Source organism: Siphateles boraxobius, unplaced genomic scaffold (assembly GCF_051911475.1).
Source record: "Siphateles boraxobius isolate OS27281-9 unplaced genomic scaffold, OSU_SipBor_1 2, whole genome shotgun sequence".
In the NCBI taxonomy this organism is placed as follows: domain Eukaryota; kingdom Metazoa; phylum Chordata; class Actinopteri; order Cypriniformes; family Leuciscidae; genus Siphateles; species Siphateles boraxobius.
Window position 1 is genome coordinate 12,286,751 of NW_027508810.1, and position 27,829 is coordinate 12,314,579.

General features: G+C 39.0%; 1 protein-coding gene across 2 annotated transcripts; it reads right to left on the bottom strand.

The window, feature by feature from the left end:
• Positions 1-4,852: 4,852 nt before the first annotated feature.
• Positions 4,853-27,590, bottom strand: LOC143744435 (uncharacterized). 2 transcript variants are annotated; one of them, XR_013205845.1, is made up of 21 exons: positions 27,455-27,584; positions 21,174-22,007; positions 20,673-20,734; positions 18,412-18,450; positions 18,184-18,287; positions 17,995-18,053; positions 17,682-17,804; positions 17,433-17,558; positions 17,166-17,330; positions 16,326-16,450; positions 15,261-16,239; positions 10,807-10,927; positions 8,795-8,811; positions 8,558-8,680; positions 8,152-8,280; positions 7,936-8,058; positions 7,724-7,850; positions 7,327-7,624; positions 6,204-6,342; positions 5,373-5,488; positions 4,853-5,197 (listed from the first exon to the last, which is right to left on the bottom strand). XR_013205845.1 is itself a non-coding variant. In XM_077235922.1 (21 exons), the coding sequence occupies exons 2-21, from the start codon at positions 21,873-21,875 to the stop codon at positions 5,144-5,146; spliced, it is 3,735 nt and encodes a 1,244-aa protein (XP_077092037.1). In that variant the 5' UTR covers positions 21,876-22,007; positions 27,455-27,590; the 3' UTR covers positions 4,853-5,143. The 2 variants fall into 2 exon arrangements, 1 of the variants encoding a protein (XP_077092037.1); XM_077235922.1 differs by having other exon boundaries at positions 7,720-7,850; positions 27,455-27,590.
• Positions 27,591-27,829: the final 239 nt, after the last annotated feature.

Consider the following 27,829-nt stretch of genomic DNA (forward strand, 5'->3'; position numbering starts at 1 on the left):
CAAACATTCTGGGAAAACTTTATAGCCTACCTTTAGCTTTTAACTTCTGGCGACTGCATTTCGACTTCAAAATGTGTTCATCTGTGATAATTATATTTATGGACAAAACGTGCAAGTATCATAAACTTCTGTTGATCCCAGAGCTTTTTTTAGTTATAATCCTAAAGCCTATCGAAAAATCCTATTGGGTTTTCCATGAGGGAACCAGCGTGATGCAAACTGCTGGTTGGCCTACAAAGTGATGTTATACCTGACATTAGAACAAAATATATACTGATATGAGAACATGTACAGTATGCATACCACTTAATTAACTATCTCTTAAATATTTTCTAATTTCACTAAACATTTTAATTTAGTTTCGTGAACATTTTTATTGAACATGGACCTGGGTTCATTAGAAAGGCTTATTATGCTATTGTGGGCTAATTTTGTAAATGTAAGCGACTAATCTAGACGCGCAAACTGGGTGCCGGTGTGATGACACGTACATGCTCAGCTAGATTCGCCTCGAAGTCATGCGTCTTAGGGAGCGGAGCCGTGCGGAAAGTTAAAAAAAAAGCTGTGCACACCGCGAAGTGAAATGGGGTCTCGCACACTCAATGCGCACATACACTCACACCCCAATGACGTAATTTTTGCCGCGCACACCTTCGCACTACCAAGCTTTAGTGTATTTATTATACCCCGTTTACTTTTTTTTATGACCACAAAATCCTTTTGCCTTAATCCTTAAGCTTTTGCCCCCCTTTTGCTTCTGTTCTGAAAACTCTAGGCAAACTCAAAAGCAAGAGACAGTCCTCCTTAACGGGAAGTTTCTCAGTGAAAGCAAGGTGAGAAGTACCACTAACTCCTGCTCAGATCCAACAGGGATGAATGGCTTTCTTCCAGACGCATCATGCTCCGATCCCACAACAAGCCATTTTACGCGTCTTTGAAGGGTTGTTTTCAGAATGTTCCACTTCCTTGCGAGCAATCGCAGCGCAGGCCTCCCTGACTTGACCTACTCTTTATATTCCTCTATTGCAGACACAGCAAAAGGATATCCAAGGTTTCTTTGTCAGAGATTGTGAGATGCAGTGCAGTCCAGGACTCCAGTGCAAGTCAGAGCCAAACTTCAACCAGGCAGGGCAAACAAACTGGCAGCCAGTCAGCATAGGTCATATCCAGCCAAAGAGGACCAGTGAGGGATACACTAGCACCCGTCTGCAACAGATTTAATTTATTTATTCATTTATTTGGATAAGACAATGCAATGGTCTGAGGTTCTGAAGCTCTGTGTGCGGCCCACATACAGGTCCTTCTCAAAAAATTAGCATATTGTGATATATGCCTGTGCACGGTGGCTCTGGATGTTTCTACTCCAGACTCAGTCCACTGCTTCCGCAGGTCCCCCAAGGTCTGGAATCGGTCCTTCTCCACAATCATACTCAGGGTCGCCTCTTCTCGTTGTGCAGCGTTTTTTGCCACACTTTTTCCTTCCCACAGACTTCCCACTGAGGTGCCTTGATACAGCACTCTGGGAACAGCCTATTTGTTCAGAAATTTCTTTCTGTGTCTTACCCTCTTGCTTGAGGGTGTCAATGATGGCCTTCTGGACAGCAGTCAGGTCGGCAGTCTTAACCATTATTGCGGTTTTGGGTGATGAAACAGGCTGGGAGTTTTTAAAAGCCCCAGGAATCTTTTGCAGGTGTTTAGAGTTAATTAGTTGATTCAGATGATTAGGTTAATAGCTCGTTTAGAGACCCTTTTCATGATATGCTAATTTTTTGAGATAGGAATTTTGGGTTTTCATGAGCTGTATGCCAAAATCATCAGTATTAAAACAACAAAAGACCTGAAATATTTCAGTTGGTGTGCAATGAATCTAAAATATATGAAAGTTAATTTTTTATCATTACATTATGGAAAATAATTAACTTTATCACAATATGCTAATTTTTTGAGAAGGACCTGTACATGTGCAAAACGGGACAGAGCAGGGCAAGGGCTGGGTCTGCCTCCTCCAGGGGCAGCGTTTGCAAGTTCACCACCTGTCTCTAAAAGGGAGTGGTGGGTCGGGGTCTCAAGATTATTGAGAGCTGGCCGGCCCCAATTTCTTTGCACGATTTGTTGACCGAAAAGCCTGCAGGTGCCCAACCCTCTTGACAGAAGCAAGGGCAGTCAGGAGCGCTGTCTTGAGTGACAAGATCCTAAGCTCTACTGACTGTAGAGGCTCAAAGGGATCTCTCTGCAGGGCTGACAAGACCAAGAAGAGGTCCCAAGAGGGTACAAGGTTTGGGCAGGGAGGGTTCAACCTTCTCGCACCCCTCATGAACCTAATGATCAAGTCGTGCTTTCCCACAGACTTACCATCTACTGCATCGTGATGTGTGGTGAAGCGTCTTCAAATCAGCTGGACCACCCGGGAATGGAGTCTCGAGCATCGTGACTTTGGCTACAGATCCCATATGCCCTAGGAACTTTGAGTCCAACTCCATACAGAGAAAAGAGATTATCTGCACATGGGAGAGCCTGCTCTTTTCCCAGTTGACCTGAAGCTCCAGATAGCTGAGGTACTTGAGCACCAAGTTCCTGTCTTCACACTACTGATCTCATGTGTGGGCCAGGATGAGCCAGTCGTCAAGACAGTTAAGAATGCGAACAGGAGGGCCACCTCCACGACCTTCATGAAGATGTGTGGCGACAGGCACAGCCCAAAGGCGAGGAATTTGTACAGATATGCCCGTTCCTCGAACACAAAGCGTAGAAATGGTCTGTTGTCAAGGGAGATTCGAGACATGAAAGCATTCTTTCCTTCGACCCTTCAGGTCGATTGTTGCAAACCAATCTGGGAGTCGAATGCGTCGAATGCGAGGAAAAAGGTCCTCTGCAGGAGCCCCGAATGAAATGCTGGATTCCCATGAGAAGGACCAGCAATCTCACTCGGAAACTCCACAGCTTGCGATGTGCTAGAGGAGTGGGGGGCCGCGGGGATTGACCTGGCGGGAGAGCCCCCACTGTGATCCTCAGGTCTCCCAGAATAGCACAGGGGACTCTTTCCCAGCACTGCAATGGTCATCTTCCAGCAGTTGGTATGACTCATCCACGAACGCCACCTCAGCACACTTTTAGCCCAGACACGTGAGGTGGCGATCGTGACTGTCAGGTGGGGACAGGTACACAATACTCTTTTTGTTGTGCTGGAATTATTGCAGAGGAAAAGCTCTTTTCAATAGCGAGGTCAGAGTTCACCAAACTTGAACTTTGGAACGGTCTGACACACTCGCATGTGTATGAATGGAAGTCAATGGAACAAAAAGTGTAGTGTGACCGCCCTTTATGGGAGTAACTTCCTTTAAGCTGTAAACAATTAGTGAAAGGTACACTTTATGAATGTAAAAATTAACCCGGATAACACAGGTATGCCTCTAAGATGTCTGCTAAAGAGCGCTTCATCTGGAAAACATCTGTTGTGTCAAACATCTGATAAATGTCAAAAGCAGTTTTGCATAAAACATTTTCGAAATGTCTATTTAACATTTGACAGAAAACGTCTTAGACATATTACAGACGAACAAACACTCTCAAAAATACATCTTGGAGGCGCATCACCTTAAAAATGTTCAGTAAATTTAGCATTGAGGGATATTTCAAAGCACTTTCCGTCATTTTGACAAATAACAAATACTGTATTTATCTGTTTTTGAAACGTTTCAGTAAATACTGCTTAATAGAGATAAGTAAAAAGGGGAGGCAATTACATTTTAAAGCATCTGTGTGAAAGGAACATGAGGATTTGGGGCGAAAAACTAGAGATTCTTCCAGGGATATATCGTAAAATAAATGGGAATAGCAGACCACAAATGAGCAGTATATATATAATGTCTTTTTTCATACTTTTACAGTGGAATAAAAATAATAATAAAAAAATCAGGAGGAAAACAATGCAGGGACTGCAGAGAGCTCTTGCCACAGATATCCTTGTGATTCCATATCACATTAAATACCAAGCTTGATGTCTGAAAATAAAAAATGAAGGGAAATTGACAACTTCTGTCAACCTGCTGATAAGGATTATTTGTAGGTCAACCTTATTGTCTAAAATGATTTGTTTCTGTCTTTTTGAGAGGTAGTTTTTTCCCTGAACGATGACTATAGCAGTCCTCCAGTCCACAATCACAAAAGAAAACTCACTAGCAGAAAGGCAGCGTGATCCTCCTAATATGGCATCTAAACAAAAGGTAGAACTCAACATGGCGTGACGTCAGCTTCACAGTCTCTATTGACAAAAAAGTTAAATTAATAATGAATGTTTGTGTGATGGTTTTTATATTGTAGAACAGAATAGTGTTGTCCAATCCATGCAAAACAGTTATTCACTACTAAATGATTTTCAGGCTTTTGTGCAGTGCCACAATGTATTACCACCTATCTTATGGCACTGCACAAGAGTCTGAAAAGTATGGCCAATGTTTTGCTGCTAAGCTACTACTTATTCTGATAGAATTTTCACATGCCATCCGATAAAAAACAACAAAAAAACAACCTTGGATGGGACCCAAGTGATCAAGGGTTTAGGGCATGTAAATGCACGTTTTGTTAATAGCGGACATTCACGCACCATAAGCAATGGCATTAAAATAATAGCTAAAAGAAACTCTCACAATATGCCCGTTATGTTAAAAGGCCAAAATTTTATGGGACCTTATATTATAGGGCAGAGAAATTGATTTTGACAAAACTTTGTGCACTTTTACTGTAAAATGCTAGGTAAGACAGATTAATTACATTAAACAAAGGGGCCATGAATATATTCTCCTTTCACAAAATACAGAATAAAAAGAGAAAATTATTAAAAACAGTCAGGCAGTTTATGAGGAATGCTGGAAGTTTAATAAAAGAAAGGAAAAACAAAAACAGTAGTAATAGCAATTTAGGCGTAAAATGTTAAACTTCACAGCTAAATCGCTATGACTGAACAGCTAGGAATTGCTTATGAATGCACCAGCTTTCATTACTACATTAAAAAAAGCAATACCTCAGTCTAATAGTTTTTTTAAGAAAAAAATAAACATACTGAACGAAAGAGCTGAACACAAGAAAACAAAAAAAAAGACAGGGACATAATGGACATATTAACAGATGTTCCAGCGTCTATGGTTCATTTCTTCGTCCCGTTACTCTGTGCTTTGGCTTTCTCCTTTTCCAAATATTTCTGATAAGAAGAAAACAACATGTATGTTTCAAAAACATATACCGAACAACAACAAAAAGGTCAATGTAATAATTCTAATATTTACATAAAAAAGTGAATCCTCAAAATGTAATGCATAAAGATCTCAATCCTGCTCTGACATCATTGATCAAGGACAGATAAAGGAAAAAATCACCTTAAGTTTATCGTAGTGTGCTTGGCTACTGCAGTGAATTTTCTTAGCAGTGTCCTCATTAGAGTAAAACAGGAAGCAGATTCTGCAGTAGTACCCCATCTTCACAAACTCCACACCTGAAACAGGACAAATGAGATTCATTAATGAGGCTTCTTACAATAATGAAATAATGATAATGAAATATTTCCTAAGTCAGGGTGCATCGCTTTTTATAATGCTATTAAATGCTTTAAACCAAACCATAAATTTAAGTCAAACTAATTTAGTGCCACATCTGTCCAAAAAGCTGAAGAAAATTAATATAAAACACTAAATTAATAGCTTGGTGGTTATCATAGATATATACACTAGATGTCGCCTTGGGGTTCTAAGCATGCGTCAAAACCGCCGCCATCTTGGAACAGGGGTCTTGTCATAGGAAGTAGCTAGGTAACGCTGAATTCAGGGATGATGCCGGACTTTTGTGCTGCGTATGGATGTTCACACAAACAAAATCTAAAAACCAGTCAGCAAGGGATTACATTTCACAAGAATGTGAAATTTTGTAAAATTTCTCTGGACTCAATGATAAATACATGTCTGACCGTTGGAACGAACTAAAACAACAAGAAAATCGCATTCATGACGATTTATGGTGATTTTATTTCCGTTAGACCTTCTCCTACATTGACGCCGATGCTTTAAAGAGGACGGGCTCCCGTTCAATGATGGCGGCTCTATTGACGCATTCGTTCCAATGAACTGCCGTAGCCAAGGCAACATCTAGTGTATATATCTATGGGTGGTTATGTCAAACTTCTTATTTCTTATCAACAAGCAAAGTCATCTTACCCACTGGGACATTAGGATCATATGGCTCTAGAGTAGAATGGCTAGTTTCAAGCCTCATTTCAGATGGTGCTGTTTTAATGGTCTTTTCCTCAGTCTTCACACTCTTCTCTGAAGCAACAGTTTCTTCATCTTCAGCCACCTGGTCAAAGGATACATCAAGCAAAGCAGTGGTTCGATCAAGTATATCCTGTTAGCAGTGAGAAAGCATTTATTTTTTTTAAAGTACAATATTTTGTCTACTGCTTGGGGAACTTATCAGGGCTGAATTCAATCTGATTCTCCTAAAACAACCTACTATATCATTTGACAAGTTGTAATCAGATATAATGCGCACTGTCATAATGTAACGAGAGTAATGTAGTTCTAAAACACTCCATCTTGTAGACTTCATAGAATATAAAATTAATTTATACATTTGTATCTCCCATGGAGTTTCTCCATCACATTTCTCTCACTGTGGTTAGCACGTCACAAATCACAATTTTCATAAACACCTAGAAGAGCTGAATGAAAAGCTAACTTATTCACTGTTTGCTGGGTTGTGAATGGCACACACATCATAATTCGGATGCTGGAGTATTTATCACTTTTGCCAGAGAGCCTTAGAGCTGTAGCCAGAAACAACTTTTCATGCACTTATATCCGGACTTTCTTTTCTACTGAAGACAAAAGCAGATACAATACCTTCTTTTGTGTTCCACGGAAGAAAATGTCATACAGGTATGGAAGAACAAGAGGGTGAATAAATGACGACAATATAGATTTTTCAGTGAATGATGGAATGGGAATTTTTACGGGACACAAATGAAGACCTTATTGATGAAATCTGAGAACTTTCTATCCCTTCATTGACAGCTACGCAACTGACACTTTGACGCTTCAAAACATTCATAAAGAGATCATAAAACTAATGATGAGAAGGGACCATAAAAAAACATATGAATTGAGTCCAGGTTGAATTGAGGTTTAGTCCAAAATTTTCTGTAGAGAAACGATGCACAGTCCCTATTTGACATTGTGACTATTGCAGATGCAGACACCACAATGTCGATGCTGAAACAATATATGATGTTGCCCTACAAATGAAAAATATAATGACACTGACACAAAAAAAGTCACTCACAGGTTCAGTCTCCATATTCTGGAGCTCTGATGAGTCTTCGCTTTGTTTCTCCTTTGATTCTTTCTTCTCCTCAGGAACAATTTCTGCTGAAACATTTTGGCTTTCCTTCTCTTCATGACTCTCCATCTCCTTAGCTTTATCAGCGACAGGCTCATCCACTTTGATCTTCTTGACAGAAGGTTCTTCCTCTTTTTTGTCTTTACTTTTCCCGGAGGAGTTTCTCTGAGCCTCATCCTCCTCGGAGTGTTCTCTCTTGAGTGTCCGTTTATCCTCGGTCTCTGGGCTTGGAGGTTTTTGTCTGTGAGAAGATAATATTATCAAACAGATTCTATGTAACATCATTGGAAAGCCTTATTTTCCCAAGAAAAGAAAAATCTTAAATGTCCAACTGACCCACGTTTGAGCTCCTTAAATTTCCTGCTCACATAGACAACCAGTCGTTTGCCTTCAAATTTAGGTCGCTTTTCCTTGTAGGCCTCTGCCATTTTCTCAGCATCTTCCCCTCTTTCCATCTCAATGTAGCACTGAGCAAACATACAAATAACAAACACCAAATCGTTTAGTGTTGCCTTGTAAATCCATCAGAAATCGTTCCATTTGTACAATTACCTCATTGCGTAATCGATTCAGGTAATATTTCCTGACTTTTCCAAATGGTTCTGCGATTTTCAGAAGTGATGCATCTGAGCCTTTGAAGGGTGGAACACTACCAACGTAGATGACTTTGCCACTCTGTAGATGTTGCACAGATATAGGCGTTAGATTCTGCTTCTTTTAGATTCACAAACATTTTATTCATGGTGAGTTAATAAGCCCAAATTTTACCTGGATGGTTGGATAGGTGTGCGAATGATAAACTCTCACAGGTTTTGCACACACAGATGGTAAGGCATTCCTGGTGTAGAAACTAACCATTGCTCTTGCCTCTTTTTCTTTGGAGAACTGCAGAAAGGCCTAAAACAAAGAACACCACATTTAAGGGAAAAAAATTCTTACACTTCAGGGCATCTCTGAGAATTTCTGATTTACAACTGACAGAACGCCACGAAAACCTGTTCCCTCCAACCAAATGGCAATGAATCCATAAACACAGCATGCCAGTGGATAATAAACATTTATACATATATTCTTAAATGGTCTATCATCAGAAATCTGTGTGGATGGCTACAGTAAAGCTGCAGTGAGTGAAGCGGTCTTAACTACCAAGAACAGAATATCTGAGAGCTGTTACCTCAGGCCTAACTTCCAAGATTAGGTGTCGCACCACTTTACCAAATGGCTTGGCAAGAGCGAGGATTTCATCAACATAACCGTAGCCACGTTTAAATCCAACGACATTTACAACTCTAAATCCCTAAAATTAGAAAACACACAATTATTCAATACAATCAATAAATCAATAAACAGAAAGTTGTAGTTGTAAACTATTTTAATATATTTTAAAGTGCCCAAGAAGTTAGAGACTTACTCTATCCTTGGAGCTTCCTGAAACATAAAAGATGAAATAAGTCATTTTATGGGTTGAGAAACATGCTTGATCAACAGCTATTTAGAGACTACACAAGCATTTAAAAGTTTGAGGTCTGTAGGATTTTTTTGTGTTTTTGACAAGTCTCATTCTCACCAAGTCTGCATATATTTGATAAAAAAACAAACAGTAAAAACAGTAATATTGTGAAATAGTTATAATTTAAAATAACCTGTTTTCTGTTTTAAATTTTTTTTAAATGTAATTTATTCCTGTGATGGCAAAGCTGAATTTTCAGCATCATTACTCCAGTCTTCAGTGTCAAATGATCTTTCAGAAATCTTTCTAATATGTCGATTTGCTGATCAAGAAACATTTCTAATTATTAATGTAAAAAAACAAAAACATTTCTTCTGCCTAATATTTTTGTGGAAACCATTAAACATTTTTTGTCAGGATTCTGATGAATAATGTTAAAAAGAACATTTATCTGAAATAAATTTTTGTAGTAACAATGCAAAAGTCTTTACTGCCACTTTTGATCAATTTAATGTTTTTGTTGAATAAAAGCATTAATTTTTTAAAAATCCCAAACTTTTAAATAACGGGATGCTCAGACCAGAATTTTTGCAGCCGATAACGATTTTTGTGTCATAATCGTCCGATACCGATCCCATTCATTCACGCTTTATATAAAGTAATAATTAAGCTCTCTGTTGAATGTCAGTGAGGTTTTTTTCTTTTAGATAAATAATACCACCACAGACGTTATTTACAGTAATGCTATAGATCAGGGATGGGGAACATCGGCCCTGGAGGGCCGTTGTCCTGCAGAGTTCAGCTCCAACCCTAAAAAACCCCTCCAGCCTGTAGCCTTAGTGACCCTGAAGACATTGATTAGCTTGTTGGTGTGTTTGATTAGGGTTGGAACTAAACTCTACAAGACAGCAGCCCTCCAGGACCGACATTCCCCATCCCTGCTATAGATTCTTGTTTTAATTGAGAATCAAATAAATAAGCACAGCAAATACTAATTTTACAATGAAATTTTAATAGGCCTTTAAAAAAGGGGCTTATGCAAAACACTATCCATATTAGGATACTCTGTCTTATTAAAGAGCCTACAAACTGAACATAATTACAACCCATAAGGTGTAGTTAAACATTGTCCAATATGTGATTGAGGACAAAAACAGTAGTCTGATTAAATTATCAGGAATATTATTCAGCAAGTGCTGAGTATTTGTCCTTCCTTCCTACGTCCTACTTAAGTAGGTAAGGCGGGACTCTTTTTTTAAATACCAGCTTTTCTACATTTTGGGGAGACATTCCTTTTTTCATCCAAAACATATGCGGGGGTACTGAATAGTTGCTCACCATTAACACTCCAGCGCTAAACATCAAGCACCAGAAATAAAAATACAACATAAATTGCTTAAAGTAATAAAATGTACGTTCACTAAAGACATAAATGAAGATACTCGCAAAGATGGACATTTTGACACAAGTGTGTGTATTTGACCGTTCAAGCCCAGTAAGATAAGTACAGCAGATAAGCAGATTTATGTGCTGCTCAGCACTCATCCGATATGTGCATATATCGAATGAGTACTGAGCAGCGGTTTTAAATCACTTTTTCTTACATCACAACGCTAAAGTCTGACGTCGTAAATTTGCGATCGTTTGGTGAGATCAGCCTATTTTAGTGACTCCCAATTGAGTCATACATTGTGATTATCGGCCGATACCGATCTGCGGTCGATTGATCGGAGCATCCATGATAGTACCATATCATATCACAACATATGGTAATGCAAACACATGATTCATTTTTGGGTGTCATCCTCTGTTCTTGTTACAGTAACAGATATCGTAACCAGAGGGCATAGTAGTTTTCACCGACAATATAACTGTAACCTTTTATTATTATTTAACACTGTCGACAGAATCCAAAGAAGAGAGCCGTGTCATGGATCACTGCTAAAGCCACTGACATTGCTCAAGGGCATTACCTGATGTGTATTTAGCTTTGGACTTTGAGTCTTTTCTCTTAGCGTCCTCCTCCTCCACTAGCTCATCAAGAGTAACAAACTCATCCATGTTCTCAGGAAAGTCAGTTTCAGTTTGACCCTCCTAGAAGCGGATACAGATAGTCAAAATACATACAGGTCAAAATAGTGAACATGTAATTTACAGATGTAATCAAAATGAGTAAACCCCCATTGCAAATCAGGTTAATTAGCAAAATCTGCAGACGTTCGGCTGTTTGTAATGAACAAATAAAATTAAATTAATTAGCTCAACAAAACTAATGTTTCAAGTGGTTTTCCTAAATTCAACTAGAAACACAACCTTTAATGACTTCTGCAGTCTCAAAATTATTCAACCCTCTGAATAGAATCCCTCACAACAGCACAAATGTGCTAAACAGGTGTTGTCTCAAGCACACCTGATGCAACTAATCCAAGGGCTTCATTAGTTGCACCAGGTGTGCTTGAGATAGAACACATGAAATACCTGAACTGGCTAAGTCCGTTTAGTGTCACTTTTGACTGCATGTTAGAAATATGGATTAGTCAAAAGAATGGTCCAAAAAGTTAAAAGAAGATATCACTTCCCTTCACAAATAAGGAACATGATATAAAAAGATAGTAAAGGCACTAAAAGTTCCCAGAGACACCATTGGAAGTTCAAAGTTAAAGGAACCGTGGTTACACTACCTGGACGGGGCAGAAAAGAAAGCTATCAATGGAGGCAAACAGATTTCTGAGAAGGCGGGTTCAGAAAAACCCTTGAGTGACTGCAAAAGACCTGAAGCAAGACTACTAAGGTTTCAGTTTGCACAGTAAGGCACGTACTAAACGTATGCCAGAACTCCAAGACGTACACCACTACTAACCCAAAAGCACAAGAAAAGTCAGTTTGCTCCAATTTGCTCAAAATCAAATAAATTACCCACATAAGTTTTGGGATTATATTCTGTGGAGTGATGAAACAAAACTATTCGAAAAGAACACGGTCTACTAGGGCTGTAGTACTCGAGTCCGGTCTGGGACTCGAGACCATTTTTCTATGATCTCGGACTTGTCTCGGTCTCGCTGGTATTCAGACTCGGACTTGTCTCGGTCTCGGCCACTGGTCTTGCCAAATATGGCTTTTGGTCTCGACCGAGTCCAAGTGTCTTTATTGTGTTCACAGTAAGCACACATAAAAGCCATTTATATGCGCGCCGTTTATTTGCTCTGGTGTGAGCCGCGATTGCGCCAGAACCAGCCAGTCATCGAGATAATTCAGCATGCGCACTCCCCGGAGTCTTAAGGCTGGTGACACACTGGCTGCGTGGCGTAAGCGTCTCAGCTGCGTAGGGTGTCCGTTTTTATTTCGGCTCCCATGTTAACAGGTTAGAGCTTGCAGACTGCCTGCGTGACACGCACGTCTCAGGCACGGCTTGAACCGCGCGGAAAACGCGTGCATGCTAGAAATAGAACCGACGCCTATTTTTCACGCGACACACAAGCGTGTTGGAAGCGTTTCCAGGCAAAATAGAATACGAAAAGATGTTTATATGTTATTTTGTACACGAATACATATTAATAAATTACATTTTGATGGTTGAAAGTCTAGGTTTTGACAAATTCAGATATAAATATGATTTAAAAATAAATAAATTATTATCAATTTTCAAATATTGCACCTGTCAATACAGAACGAAATAGTCTGTAGTCTATTTTGCTGTCAATACTGCTGACAGTGTCTTTAGGCTTTATATTTATGCTTAACATGAATATAGGGCTTCCACAACTCTCTCCCATATGTCGAACAAGGGTGATCCGTTTCAGCAGCGCCGCCTCAGATACGTTTCTGGTGTGCAAAGACACAGAAAACACGTCGCAGCTGACACGCAACAGAAACGCCACGCTCACGCCACGCAGCCAGTGTGTCACCGGCCAGCGCCGCGTCCATGCACTTCGTAAATGCAGAACTGTGTATTGCTAAGTTTGCCCCTCGAAGGCGTATCTCAAGAATGGCCTGTGATGGGGGGCTATCTGAATGTGAAAGTATGCGTCTTTCAGATCCACAGTGAAACACTGCTATTATGAGGTATCACCATATGTCATCATTCTGTTTTCTTTAGATTAGAAGATTATATGATATCAAGGGGAATGTCTATACTTAAAAATCCTGGGTGTTGTGACACTGTTTTTGCTTTTAGATCAACAAATAATAACCCAAAATGATTGTCTTGATAATGTCTTGCACAAGACTTTTTTTCCCTGTCCTGGACTCTGTCTTGACTCGGACTCAAAACTTTTTGGACTCGGTCTTGTCTTGGACTTGAACCTCTTTGGTCTTGGTCTTGTCTTGGACTCGACTAGTCCTGGTCTTGGACTCGACAAAGGTGGTCTTGCCTATAGCCCTACTGTCTACAGTTAAGCATGGTGGGCTCAGTGATGCTCTGGGGCTGCTTTGCATGCCTGGCACTGGAAACCTGCAGCGTGTGGAAGGCAAGATGGATTTATTGATGTATCAGGAAATCCCATGAGAAAAGAATTATGCTGTCAATGAGGAAGCTGAAGCTTGGAAATCATTGGACCTTCCAACAGGACAATGATCCCAAGAATACCTCAAATTTCACCAAGACTTGGTTGCAGAAGAAGTCCTGGACGATTCTATCATGGACATCACAATCACCTGACATGAACCCCAATAGAAGATTAATCTTGTGGGATTTAAAGAAGATGGTTGCACTTGCAGCACGCAAACCCAAAAATATAACTGAACTGGAGGCCATTGCTCATGAGGAATGGGCTAAGACTCTTCAGAAACGCTGCCAGAAGCTTGTGTCTGGTTATACATCTTGTTTGCAGTAGACCATAACAGCAAACGGGCCTTCTACTAAGTAACAAAGATTATTGCCATGACTTTCACTTACTTAAATCATCCCGTGCAGTTGGGAACATGGGGTCTCTCCACCGTTACAAGTTCTCTGCCAGCACTTCAGCTTTGTCCCAGAACACGCTGGCAAGCTTGAGAATATTTATATAAGTTTGATGCCAGGTGGTGCAGGGTCAACCCTGGCCACGCTTGGCCTCAGGGGGGCACCAGTTTATTGCCATCCGGGGAATGTGATGTCATTGCATTCGTAGAATATGCCATGGCTAGCCTGAGTCGTCCTTGGGTGATTGTGACCTGAAGGCTGTTGGAATTTCCGTGCCGCAAGACTTCTTCGTTGGTGATACGATCAATGTATCGGATCTTGAGAATCCGCCGGAGACATCGTTGGCAGAATGCATTTATCCTCCGGACAGTGTTCACCGTTAGCTTCCACGTTTTGCATGCGTAGATTACAGTCGGGACGACAAGACAGGTGTATAGTAGTAACTTGATCTTGAGGGAGACTGAAGTTTAAGTCCAGATGTGCTGGAGGCGACGTAACACGGCTGAAGCTTTCCCCATTTGGCACCGGACATCTGTCTCGGCGTCACCATTGTGACAAACGATGCTCCCCAACTGGGTGAATTCTTTTCGCTGTCTCAAGTCGTGTCGCTTCAACAATGTTGTTAGCTGGCACACCTGAAGTTCCGGTCTTCATGATCTTCGATTTTTCTGTACTGATACGCAGGCCGATTTTACTGGCTTTGTGGCTAAGTCTCTCAGTTGAGTCTTGGAGCCAAATTTTATCTTCAGCAAACAGCGCAATGTCGTTGGCAAAATCTAGATCTGTCAGGCGATCTTGGTCCGTCCAAGGGATGCCTGCTCTAACATGCACAGTTGCCTTCTTCATGACAAAGTAAAAAATTGGTTGAATTACCATGAAGGGGTTAAATAATTGAGACTGCAGAATTCATTAAAAGTTGGATTTTCAGTTGGATTTGGGGATGTCACTTGAAACATTTGTTGTGTTGAGCCATTTCAATTTTTTTGTTTGATTTGTTCATTGCAAACAGCTGAAAGTGTGTCAATTTTGCCAATAAACCTGATTTGCAATGTGGGACTGTATATTAAAGCTCTAAAAAGGGCAAAACAGCACCAGAAAAGTAGTCTATGAGATTGTACAGCTTGGATTAAAGCGGCTTATGAAATGTATGATATGAAATAAAAAATGTTACTTAAAATTATATAAATGGTAAAAATTCTACAGCAAAAAGTTACCGTACCACAAACAGTGGAAAAACCTTACATTTGCATATATTCTATTAGCTCATGCTTTTATCCAAAGTGACTCACAATAGAGGAATATGACAAGCGATGTATCTAAAGAGGCAATAAACACGAGAAGTGCTATTAAAAAAAGTTGTATGCTTTCATAGTGTGGAAAAGATCCGTATGCACATTCTTCAAAATATCTCCTCCTGTGTTCATATGTAAATGTTAACAGAATATACTTTTTTTAGTGAACTATTCCTTTAAGAAAGGATTGCTCAGTGGCATTTGAGATTTTGAGCTAATGTGCAAAAGATCCTACCTGCTCTGCATTGTCCTCTTCAGCACCCTCATCTTCAGTTTGATCACCATTCTGTTCCTCAATGTCTTTAGGAGGCTCATCTGTGTTCTCCTGCTCAGCCTCAGATGTCACAGGTTCCTCCAGTGGAGTCTCTTCCTGTTTTTCACCAGAGTCTTTTTGGTTTTCTATGGTCTCATCGCTGGATACATTTCTGGCTTGCTGCGCTTCAGGGTCCTCCTCATCCTCTAGGTTGGTTTCATCAATATCTGGTGCTTGTTCACTGGTTTGCTCCGGATCACATGATAGGTCGACATCATCTGCAGAGGGATCTTCATCACACTCTTCTTCGTCTTCGTCACAAGCTTCCATAACATCAGCTTCATCTCCTGCCCCGTCTCTCAGGGCCTCTACTTCCGCAGGCTTTGGTTCCTCTTCTTTTTTATCAGAGCGCTCCTTCTCATCAGAGCGCTCTTTTTTATCAGAGCGCTCTTTTTTATCAGAGCGCTCTTTTTTATCAGAGCGCTCCTTCTCATCAGAGCGCTCCTTCTCATCAGAGCGCTCTTTCTCATCAGAGCGCTCTTTTTTATCAGAGCGCTCTTTTTTATCAGAGCGCTCTTTTCTATCAGAGCTCTCTTTTTTATCAGAGCGCTCTTTTTTATCAGAACGCTCTTTTATATCAGAGCGCTCTTTTTTATCAGAGCGCTCTTTTTTATCAGAGCGCTCTTTTTTATCAGGGCGCTCTTTTTTATCAGGGCACTCTTTTTTATCAGAGCACTCTTTTTTATCAGAGCGCTCTTTTTTATCAGGGCACTCTTTTTTATCAGAACGCTCTTTTTTATCAGAGCGCTCTTTTTTATCAGAGCGCTCTTTGGCTTTGGAAGTAGAGGACCTTTGATTTTTTGATGAAGGTTTATCACCAGTTCTGCTGGTGGCACTGCTGCTACCGCTGCTCTTACGGGCTGGTTCTTCCCTTCCTTGGTCATCCTTTCCTGGTGGGACCCTGGAACAACAACATGTATAGCACATTTGGTTTTGTTTTCTTTCTAAATATATCATTGGTTTCTCTGGATAGAAAGGACAACTTACGTTAGAGTCTTATACTTTGTGGATATGTTCAGTCGAATAGATCTTCCATTGATAGTCAAAGGATTGACAGTGTAGTACTTCACCAACATCTCTGCATCCTCAGCATTGCCCATTTGAACATATGCCTGTTTTTTTTTTTTAAAAGAGAAGAAATATGAGCTGTCAAATATCTGCAATATATTTGAGTTGTCTATAGACTGTAATTTGATTAGTTTGACAATCCCTCCATTTTCAGCAATTTTAAAGTATTTAGATTGTTATAGCATCCCCTTTTGAAACTTCACGAGTTTGTAATCTTGATTAATTTCTGTACATCAGCTTAAAGTTTCAATTAATCATTTCAACATTCTGATTTGTTAGCATCACTCAAAATAAGTTCATAAAAGTCTCTGCATGACAAAAGCAAAAAAAAAAAAGTTAAAATATGTAGATGATTACAGCCATCTATTATAATACACTGTTATATTGGCACATTCATACATTATTATTATATAAATAGTATTCTTTCTGTTCACCAAACAAAGAGCAGTGAACAAAAAAGCATGGAAATTCCTGGATTAGTTTAACTAGATATTTACTGTATTTTACATGATTCCTGTAGCTCAAACAGTATAGTGAAAAAATTAAATTATGGTTCCTTAGATATAAAAAGTGTAAATTTATATATATATATATATATATATATATATATATATATATATATATATATATATATATATATATATATATATATATATATATAATTCACCCTTTAGACTATTGAAGATTTTTTTTTTTTTTTTAGATAATAAAATAATAAAAAGAGATCCATGAAACAGAATATTGCTGCATGTAACTTACCCCTTTATCTACAAAGAAATGTTTCTTAACAGTGCCAAATCTACGAGCTATTTTGAGGAGCTCCATTTTCTTGTCACTTTCCCGTGGCAAATGATAGAAAAACACCACCTGGCTGACATCTTTCTTCTCTCTGGTTCTAGTGTCTTTGACCGGCCTTCCACTTTTCTGTATTAAAAAAGCAAATAAGCTTAATTGATCTGATTGCTTGATTTGCTTAACTTTTTTTCTACACTTAAACAAAAGGGGGTGAGAGACTATTAATCTTACCTTAATTGCAATCAGTTCCTTTGACAAATAAACTTGTATCTCCTTCCCATTTAAAATGGCTGGTTTTCGCTGGTAATAATTAGCCATGGCCAAAGCCTCCTCATGAGTCTGCAGCTCCAGGAAAGCCTTTGAAAAAATTAAACAAATAATGAATAAATAAAACAGACTTAAATGGCATGATTTACTCAAAATATACCAATTATGGGCATTCTTATTCCAAATGGCTCCTCATACATGTACAGGCAATACCTTGTTCATGTTCTTCAGTACTAGATGCTTACAGATGGTGCCAAAGGGTTTTGCCAAGTCAAACAGGCTGTTTGTCAACTTCGGTTTCCTTTCATATTTTAACACGATCACCCTACTTTTTATCTAGAAAAAAAAAAAACATGAGCGCAAACACCAAGATATAGCCATCCACTCAAACAAAAGATCATATACTGAAAAGGACATCCTGATTATATAAAATTAAAATAATATTTTAATTGAGGGTGCATTTTCAATGCAACAGAACTGATGGACCATTTACAACAAAAACAGATAACTTTCAGTGCATTATTACCTTGGGTGCCGTTGAATATGATGTCATTTTACTTGTCATTCCAACACTGGAATCAGACCCTAAAAAAGTTGTTAGAAAATTGTGTGACTGATTTAAATTAGCCAATGCGTCAAGTCAAGTGAATCACATTTATTTATCAACTTGTAGAAAGATAGCAGACCAGACTACATCCTCTCACAGATTTATTACCCCAGCTGGAGCTCATCCCTGTTCTCTGTAGACCACCACCCATTGGAGCTGGTCCCAGCAATCCATCCGAACGACTCTTTGTCTCCGTGGAAAGGGATGTCGACCTGAGAGGAGTGCATTTTTTAATGTGCTTTTCTATAAGACACTTGTAATAAGCAGGATGTATCATACTTATAAAAGTAGTATTTAAGAAAAAACAATAAAAAACAACAACAACTAGTAACATACATGTGACTAGAGGGCATTTGAGGATCCCAGTCCGGGTACCTATAAAACAACAGGAATGAGTTTTCACATGTTTTTAAATTACAGGAATGTAAATGTTAAACACTTGCACAACAAATTCATTTTTCAAAGACTGCAACAGCTTCTTTATTTTTGCTTTTCAACTGAACCTTTATGTTAGAAATAGGTTAAAGACTGTTTAAACTATTTAGAACACCTAAAAGGTTCATAAAATAATAGATTCATTAGCTGTATGGACCCTTTTCATATTTCTGGGATTCTCAGAAGCAGAAGTTGTCATATTTGGGTAAACTTCTATAGTGGTGAAAGGGAGACGACAGCAATCTAAATTTTTGTATTCCTATTTGCTCTAACAGCAAAAAAAAATATATATAAAAAAAATCCATCATAGCATTTTGACGACTTTACAAAATTGAGATATAGATTACGTAATATGACAAAGATACAAGATGTCAAATTTGCTGTCAATCCTTCAGCCGTTTTATTAGAAACAACATTGTAGCAGTGTTAATTAATTTTTTGCCATTTACTGCCAACATAATTTAACACAAAGTATTGTGTTAAATGTGCATTAATTAAAAAAAAAGAAAGAAAATCTTTACTAAATTCGCAATATTGATAACTATGGAAACTGGAAACACATCATCGCAGTCTGTGAAAAGGGTCCATTAAACCACTATGAATTCTACTTTGAAGGTTTCATGGTGATAATCTGGATTTCTTCATACTTTCTTTTAACTAAAAAGTATTTTTTTTAATAAATATTATTTATAAAATTCTGTCATCATTTTGATAGTGGAATGCTGTCACTCCAATAAAAGTGAATGCAGAAAAACAAATTAGTTCTACAAGAATTCTTCTTATTATGCAGCATAAGGAGGCATCAAATATAGTGCACAAGTCATATAGGCCAATTAATTATGCTGCTTTTTATAGCTAGACAGCAGTAGTAAATGCTTCTACTTATCACCACGAACTGAGCAGATCCACTGGATGATCCAACAGACCCATAGTGGAACTGCTCCTACTGTAGGCCAAGTTTAGGCTTGTTTCTATATGACTATCAGTAATGTTGCCTTGGTTTTGCTAGATCTTAGCTTAGCATTTGATACAATTGATCTTTTAATCTTGGTTGAACGTTTAAGACAGTATGTGGGAATTCAAGGAAGTGCTCTAAGCTGGTTTGCCTCTTATCTTCGAAATAGAACCTTTTCTGTTAAAATTGGAAACTTTTCCTCAATAGCTTCGATCACATGTGGGGTCCCTCAAGGTTCCATTCTGGGACCAATGCTATTTTCATTGTATATGCTTCCTCTTGGTTCTATTTTTAAGAAATATAGAATTTCGTATCATTTTTATGCTGATAACACCCAGATATATCTGCCCATAAAGTCTGGAGATGATAAATCGGTTAATTCACTTTTTGAGTTTCTAAAATATGTAAAATGCTGGATGAATAATAACTTTCTCCAGTTAAATAAGGAAAAAACAGAAATTAAACAGAAAATTTGGCCCTAATAGCTATACAGATAATATAGCTGGAAACCTAGGTCCTCTGTCATCCAATCTGAATACACATGTTAAGAATCTGTGTTTTATCTTTGACACAGAATTAAAGTTTAATAAGACAGATCAATTCAGTGGTGAAGAATAGTTTCTTTCAATTGTGAAATATAGCTAAACCTAAATCTGTCCTATCTTTCAGTGATCTTTCTGTATCTGGGTGTAAGTCAGTAATTTTAGAATAAAGTACAAAGTACTTTTGTATACTTTTAAAGCTCTGCATAGACTGGCACCAAAATATGTTTCTGAGCTTATACATTTTAGTTGCTCACAGTGAAATCCTAAAATCAGCTGCTCCTTGAAATTCCTTGGTCATGCTTAAAAAGTAAAGGAGATCATGCTTTCTCCGTCACTGCTCCTAAGTTGTGAGTTGTCTATAGTTGTGATCCTCTACCTCTGTAAACATGTTTAAAAATCGTCTTAAGACATTTGTTTGATGAGGCTTTTACTACTTTAGGCTTTGATTTGATGTTTATATTAGTATTATTTTTTAATTTTTTTAATATTATATATTTTTCTTGTATTTTACTGCGTTTCATCTAATCCGTTTTAAATTGTACAGCACTTTGGTACACACTGTGTTTTTTAAGGTGCTTTATGAATAAACTGTGATTTGATTTTATTTGATTAGAGGGTTTTCAGCATCTGAACAAACAGTTCACACAAAGCAGTCTACTTACATTTGCAGAAGGAGTTGGCGGTTTTCGGAGTGACGAATCCCAGTCGTGTGTTGAGTCCATTCCTTTACAAACACAGGGAAGGGTGAAAAATAGCCTTAATAATAATATTAAAATAAAAACATTTAAAAAAAAACATCCTGTATGTTACAGTGAAATCTAAAGCATTTCAAAGCCTTGATATATTGGATCAGAGCTAACTTGACAAGCTACCCATCCTGGCTATGAATGCAATCTACAAGTTAGTACTGTAATGGATATAAAATTAGTTCTTGGTACTAACTGGAACCAAGCATAAAGAACAAGTCAGAAATACAGCTAACAACGGTGTATACTATAAGCGTCCAATGAGATTTTGGGCCATTTTATCAAATTTAATACTATGCACACTAAGAGGTGTTGATTTAAATGCAAAAAATGATGTTTAAAGAGGTTCTTCTTCAACGAGCAGGATTCAAGAAGAGGAAGTGTGTGTACAGGAAGCAACCAGCTTGAATTACTCACCATGACAGAGTGTACATCAAAATCACAAAGAGAGCACACATGGGGAAACATGAGGGGCATGACTCCCAAGAAATCCTGCTCTTTTCTCTGAGACGGGGAGCCCATTCTTCTCTGCATTATCATGTCGTCAGATGGCGATGACGCTGACATGCCAAGGCTGCGATAGGAGTCACGGGAAAGCTCAGAATATTGGCGGTCTCTGACGCTACCGCTGCCATAATCTAACATGTCGTACCCTCGACCAGATGTTTCTTGCATGGAAGTATAACCGAAGTCACCTTGTGAGAGGCTTTGTGCCTGCCCACTGGAACACTCCAATCTTCCACCCTGGATGTCGCCCCAGCTGGCTTCCATCTTGCGGTTCTTAAGCAGCATGAGAAGATGGGGCAAGGTCTCCATGCATAGGTTCTCCTCTGGAACCTGTGCCAGTGCATCCAGATCAGTCGTTGACAGACCTAGGCTGGCGAACAGTTGAACGTTATTGATGTGGCTGCCCGCTCGGCGGTGCAGCGGAGAGTCATGGTCTATTCCCTCCCCTCCAACCAGACCAGACCGGGACCGGGATCGGGACCGGGACGACGATCTGTAGGGGTCTGAGTGCATCTCACCCATACTAAAGTTCAAAGTCTCAGCACCAGCCAAAAGCCCACAGCCAACAGCAAAGCCTTTCTGAGCATTAGCACCAGTCCGTTTGTGGGACATGGCCTTGAAATGGCGGTGCTCTGAGCGAGTGGAAAAAGAGAGGAACAAAGCGAATCAAAAAGTCCCCAAAAAGACAATCCGTCAATTTAAGCCTGGATCGAGAAAAAAAAGCTCCTCCAGAATGAAACAGCTCTGCAGAAACACAATGGAGCAATGATTTCTAGCATGCTCACAAAATGGTTAGCAGTGGCATAGGAAAGCAAGACAGTGAGCTCCACAAATCCATACAATACAAGTAACAGAATAAAAATTATTTACAATGACAGAGGTACAAATGGAAAGTTTGGTACACAAGACCAAATAGACCATAAAATTCAGATTTACAAATACCATGGAGAGAAATAAGTATATTTAAATGGAAAAGTTTAATAGAACTTTGAAGGGAAATGAAAGAGTCTGAATCAATTTTATATATATATATATATGCAGGAAAGAGAGGGAAAGCATTGCAGTTTCTTGTTCAGGAGACAACCAGGGAGAGATATTATTCATGACTAAGTTGTATTATATGCCCAGTGCTAAATTTGTAAATGAATAATTGCCAGATCAAAAACAGCAATTAAAATGCGCTGTGACCGACTCTAACCATATAACTTCAGTTTATCCAGAACATACAATAATGTCACTAAACGGTGACAGCACAACTGTAAGAGCATCGTTCACAAGTTTCTGCATGGCCCTTACTACAGCCTAGTGTATTATTCTGTCAAGTCACGTAGGCTATATCGCTACGTTGAGATCAAAAATCATTCAGTTGATCGGTGATATTCTCTCACCGACAAGGTCGGTGCCTTTTCCTTTAAATCGATTTCTGATTCTGACTGATCTCTCGTTGCTCGTGTCTCTCGCTATCCTAATTAGTATTAGCAATTCGGGATCTCTTTTGATTAGAAACACCATCAGCTTTACTTGTGGATATGGAAAATGAAAATATGAATAATTCATCAGGTATACACTCGCTCCAAACTTTATGCTTTACTCCGTGCAAAACAATAAGTAGTAAGCACCAACCAATGATAGTTATTTTGAACTTAAGAAAGCTGATCAAATATATGCTGAGGGCCAATAGCAAAACATAACCTCCAAATACATCAGCATTAACTCACTCGGTCTCTCACATCCACGCAGTCACCATGAAATGCACTCATGTATGCTGGATTGTTTAAACCAGTGTTTCTCAACCCTGCTCCTGAAGGACCCCAACACTGCATGTTTTCCTTGTCTCCCTAATCAACACACTTGATTCAACTCATCAGCTCATTATCACATGGGGATATATGTGATATGGGATATATTCATTTCCATATGTGATAATGAGCTGATGAGTTGAATCAGGTGTGTTTGATTAGGGAGACAAAGAAAACGTGCCGTTTTGGGGGTCCTTCAGAAGCAGGGTTGAGAAACACTGGTTTAAACCCAAATGCCGGAACGCAAATATCGAAAATCTGACATTCTGGACTCTATCGCAGCTTTTCTTACCCAAGGACCGCCCAAGCAGAGGTTTGACTGACATGTAACGCAAACAATCACAGTTTGTTGTGTTCCGTGTCATGTTTAGGGACATGAAAATATAATGTCTGTGTCTCTACAATAACAGATCGGTGTGCATCTAATAAATTATTTAATTTATTGCAACAATGGAGCCGCAAATTTTACATACTTTTGAAAATCCAGCGTTTAGTTGATCCTGGTAAGTGCTCATTGTCAAGTTGTAAACAAAACGGTGTTCTTCTTCCACGAGGGGTTTTGCCGTCACGTGGCATTTGTTTCCAGGCAGACTATTAAAGAACGCGACACACGCGTCTCCTGGACATCCTGTAGAATTCAACCAATCAGATCGCGACTTCAAAACTCCTGAAGTGTTTCCAGAAAAGTGTGCCATATGCATCAGACGTTAAGCCTACGGTCGGTGGGCGTGACGTCTGAAACTGAGACTACCCTACAACTAACCTTAACCAGTGAAATAGACTGCATGGCAGTTAATAAGATTATGCGATATGAGATCGCCGAGCAGATCCGTAACTCCCCAACCGGAAAATGGGACCTTTTAGTTGCATTCAGGGTCACTACCCCCTCCCTTCCCTGCGAATCTCGAGCCCAGGACACCCCCGTTGCTTAGAACACAACGTTCCCATGTGTAAACATTGAGCCTCCTAGGCACTATAAATGCACTGAAAGCTGACCGTTCAGGTCTATCTATTTCCAGCTAAGCACAGTGTATAGCGAGAGTTTGAGACTGGCTCCACCCAACACTGTAGCCACGAGTATGTTTAGCCAGTGTAAGACCATGACTGTTGCGCTACATGAGAAAAGACATTCAGCTTCGTTTACAGAAGTGCAAGCCAACATTCGCTGGTTTTAAACCAATGGTTAAACAGGTCATGATCATTTCAAAGCAAATGGGGTGTTGCGATGCAACGCGCTACAATGAACGCTTCAATACAACATCATCATCATGCACCCGTTCGCAAAAACAAAAAAGAGTTATAATGTTTTCTGTGATGGGTCCCAGTGTGAACAGCCTCAAACAGTTGTGGCGAATGTCACGTCAAAATATGCGCCGGTGCACATCCGTTCAATGGGTTTATTAAAAGCAAGACGCTCGCGTTCGCTGTGTCAGTTGCTAACTTATGGCAACACAGCTAAAAGTAAACCTTTTATTGAAAAGTAGATATTTTTACCCGATGAGACATGTCTTCACAAGCACTTGTAAGAGCTGTGCTTGTGATGTTTGAGTTGGGGGAGCGTTTGTAAGGTTGCTTTATTTTTTTAATTCCGCTATCTGACGCTAGTGTTGCAAAAATCATACTTTTCCTTTAAGAACTGCTCTGATTGCGAAGTGCGATCAACTGTGAGGGTTCGACATGTGAAAAAATGAAAACAAAACAGGAGAGGACAGACAGATATAAAACCCGAGTCCTGACAACCACTAGCTTATATCACAATGGCAGAGTCCTGTATTAACAACCTATGGAGCCCAGAATGTCACCTTTAGGAGGAAAAAAATGACCCCCCAAATCCGTGGCCACAGTTTTAAAATTCGTTCCCTCAGTTAATAAACCGTGCTCACAGATATTCTTAAATTGTTCCCTCGGTTTAACAAATCATTCCCACTGATTAATAAACTGGTCCACAAATTTCCAATCCATGTGCTCAGATTTGTAAACCGTACCTTTGGTTTTTCAATGTGTACCCACAAATTCATAAACCATGCCCACGCATTCACACTTGCTTAAAGGGTTAGTTCACCCCAAAATTAAAATGATTCCATAATTTACTCACCCTCAAGCCATCATCTCATATGACTTTCTTCTTTCAGCCAAACACAATAGGTATTATATAAAAAAATATCCTGCTCTTCCAAGCTTTAAAATGGGAGAGAATGGTACCAATTTTTTTGAAGCCCGAAAAAGTGCATCCACCCATCAAAAAAGTAATCTATAAGGTTCCAGACTAAAGGCCTTCCGAAGCAATGCGATGTGTTTTTCTAAGAAAAGAAATCCATATTTATAACTTTAGAAACTATATATTTACTAAACGCAGAGGATAGAGCAAAACAAAACAGCGGTCACGAATTAGAAATTTAAAACAAGATTTTTTAAAGAGAAATGTCAGAGAAGCTTGAGTTTGTTGCCCGGCTCCATTTGTTTGAACCACGAGAGGCATCGACTCTCACCTAAGCTTACCTACTCCTACTCATGCATCAGGTCAGAGGTCACTCTACCGCCAGAACGTGACTCTCATAAATGCATGGAGTGCCGTTACCGGAAGCTAGTATTTCTTTAAAGTAATAATTATGGATATTTTTTCTTACAAAAACATATCACTTCAGAAGGCCTTTTTTAACCCCCTAAAGCTGTATAGATTACTTTTATGATGGATGCACTTTTTTGGGCTTCAAAAATTGGTACCATTCACTGACATTGTAAAGCTTGGAAGAGCCATGATATTTTTAAATAGGCTATAATAACTCTGATTGTATTTGCCTGAAAGAAGAATGTCATGTACACCTAGGATGGCTTGAGGGTAGGCCTAAGTAAATCAAGAGATAAATTTCCATTTTTGGGTGAACTATTTCTTTAGAGACCTGAAGAGATAAACTGGCACATTCTAATGCATTACATTACATTTAATGTAATTATTGAAGAATTGTTAAATGTTAAGAGAATTGCATTACAAAAAAAAATATGGTAGCAAGTTTCGCCTTTGCTGAGTTTATATTATATATATACTTTTTATTATTATTTTATTATATATATATATATATATAATAATTTTTCAAATATATTTTTAAATGTAATTTTTTGTTGAAGCTGAATTTTCAGCAACCATAAGTCCAGTCGTCAATTCAATATTGAAGTTTTTAGTTATTTTTAAATGTATGTGCCCTTCTTAATCTTTAAATCAAATTAACGTCCACTCTTTTATTAAACATTACAACATACAAAAGTAAATTAACTTCCACTCTCTCTAGCAATCTCATCTCTGATGACGCGCTTACTGGCGCTGTCACTCATATGACATCACAGCAACAACAAACTACAACCATCCATTCCCCATCCACCCCCCCCAAACAAACAGCTTCACCCTACACTTTTTCTAGCTACATAAGCCGTTTCAATCGGATCTACGTCACAATAGGGAAGAAAACACTTTCGCAACTTCCGTTTTGGAGCATTCTGTGTGCAGTAATTAAAGTCCCCATGAATTCAAAATTGACCATACTTACTTTGTTTGCCTAAATTGATCGTTTTGTTGTGAACAATTCATCCATGCAAGTCAATCCACACAAAAAAATTTTTTGGCTTCGTAATCTTTAATCAAAATCTGAAATTTCCCCTCCCCTCTGCATTGGAGGACCTTCCCTGATGACGTAGGTTTGACGGTTTGGGTGTCTGCTTAACATCCGTAACGACGCCCCTCCAACTGACAGTACACAGGCTGCCTGTGTGTTTGAATGAAACACCTACTTTTCTAGATCCAATCAGGTGCTAGTTGGAAAAAAAGCCACGCACACTATTTTGCCTCATTTAGTATTCCGTTTCTCTCGGAAATACGTCACAACACTGGAGAAAAGTCGTTTGCAACTTCCGGTTCACGGGGACTTTAAATGCAATCTAATGGCAACCAGAAAGGATGGTGAAACGACATAATGCAGAAAATACTGGAAAGGAACCTTCCAAATGCATAAGAAATATCCCACATCACATAAGTTAAGCACGAAGTTTTTACAGCCTTAAAGAATGTAACGTTAACGTTAAGTGTCCGCTGAGCGTGAATCCGAGGTTAACTGATACGATAACATTCATCTCACTTAGGTACAACCAGATTACATTAATCGCAAATTGGTGTAACTTTACTTAGACGAACATTTATGAAGCACATTCTTAAATCTAAGAAAACAGACACGTTAAACGCAACATATGTCATGGACGATTATTGATGATAAAAACTAAGAAAAAGAAGGCAAGCAACGGGCCTAAATGTGAACGAGAATGCTCGGGTTTATTATAATCTGTACTTAAAGCACAAGTGATATAATTGTATATATTATTCTAATACAGTGTGTTGCTTCTTACATTTTCTTCTTTTTCTCCTTCCCGATCCTAAACTGCGGGTTGAAGTCCTTTAACGTTACGTCGCACGGAATGGAACGCTCAGTCAAAACAGCTCACGTGAAGGTGGAAACGACTACGAAACAGGATTTTACTTCCGACTCCGAGATGAATGTCAAAATAAAAGCACTAATAATAATCCAGAGCTGTGTCCTGAAGTCGTTCCATATCCCCTTAAATAGGGCATTATTTGAGAGGACAGCCATTGGTATTGGTGTCCGAAACCATACTATATAGTGGACTTTATCAAGTGCACTCATTCAATCCCTTAATGTACAGCAATAACGGGTGTACAACCGATGCAACATTACAGTCAAAAGCCTAACCGGCAGTTTGCAT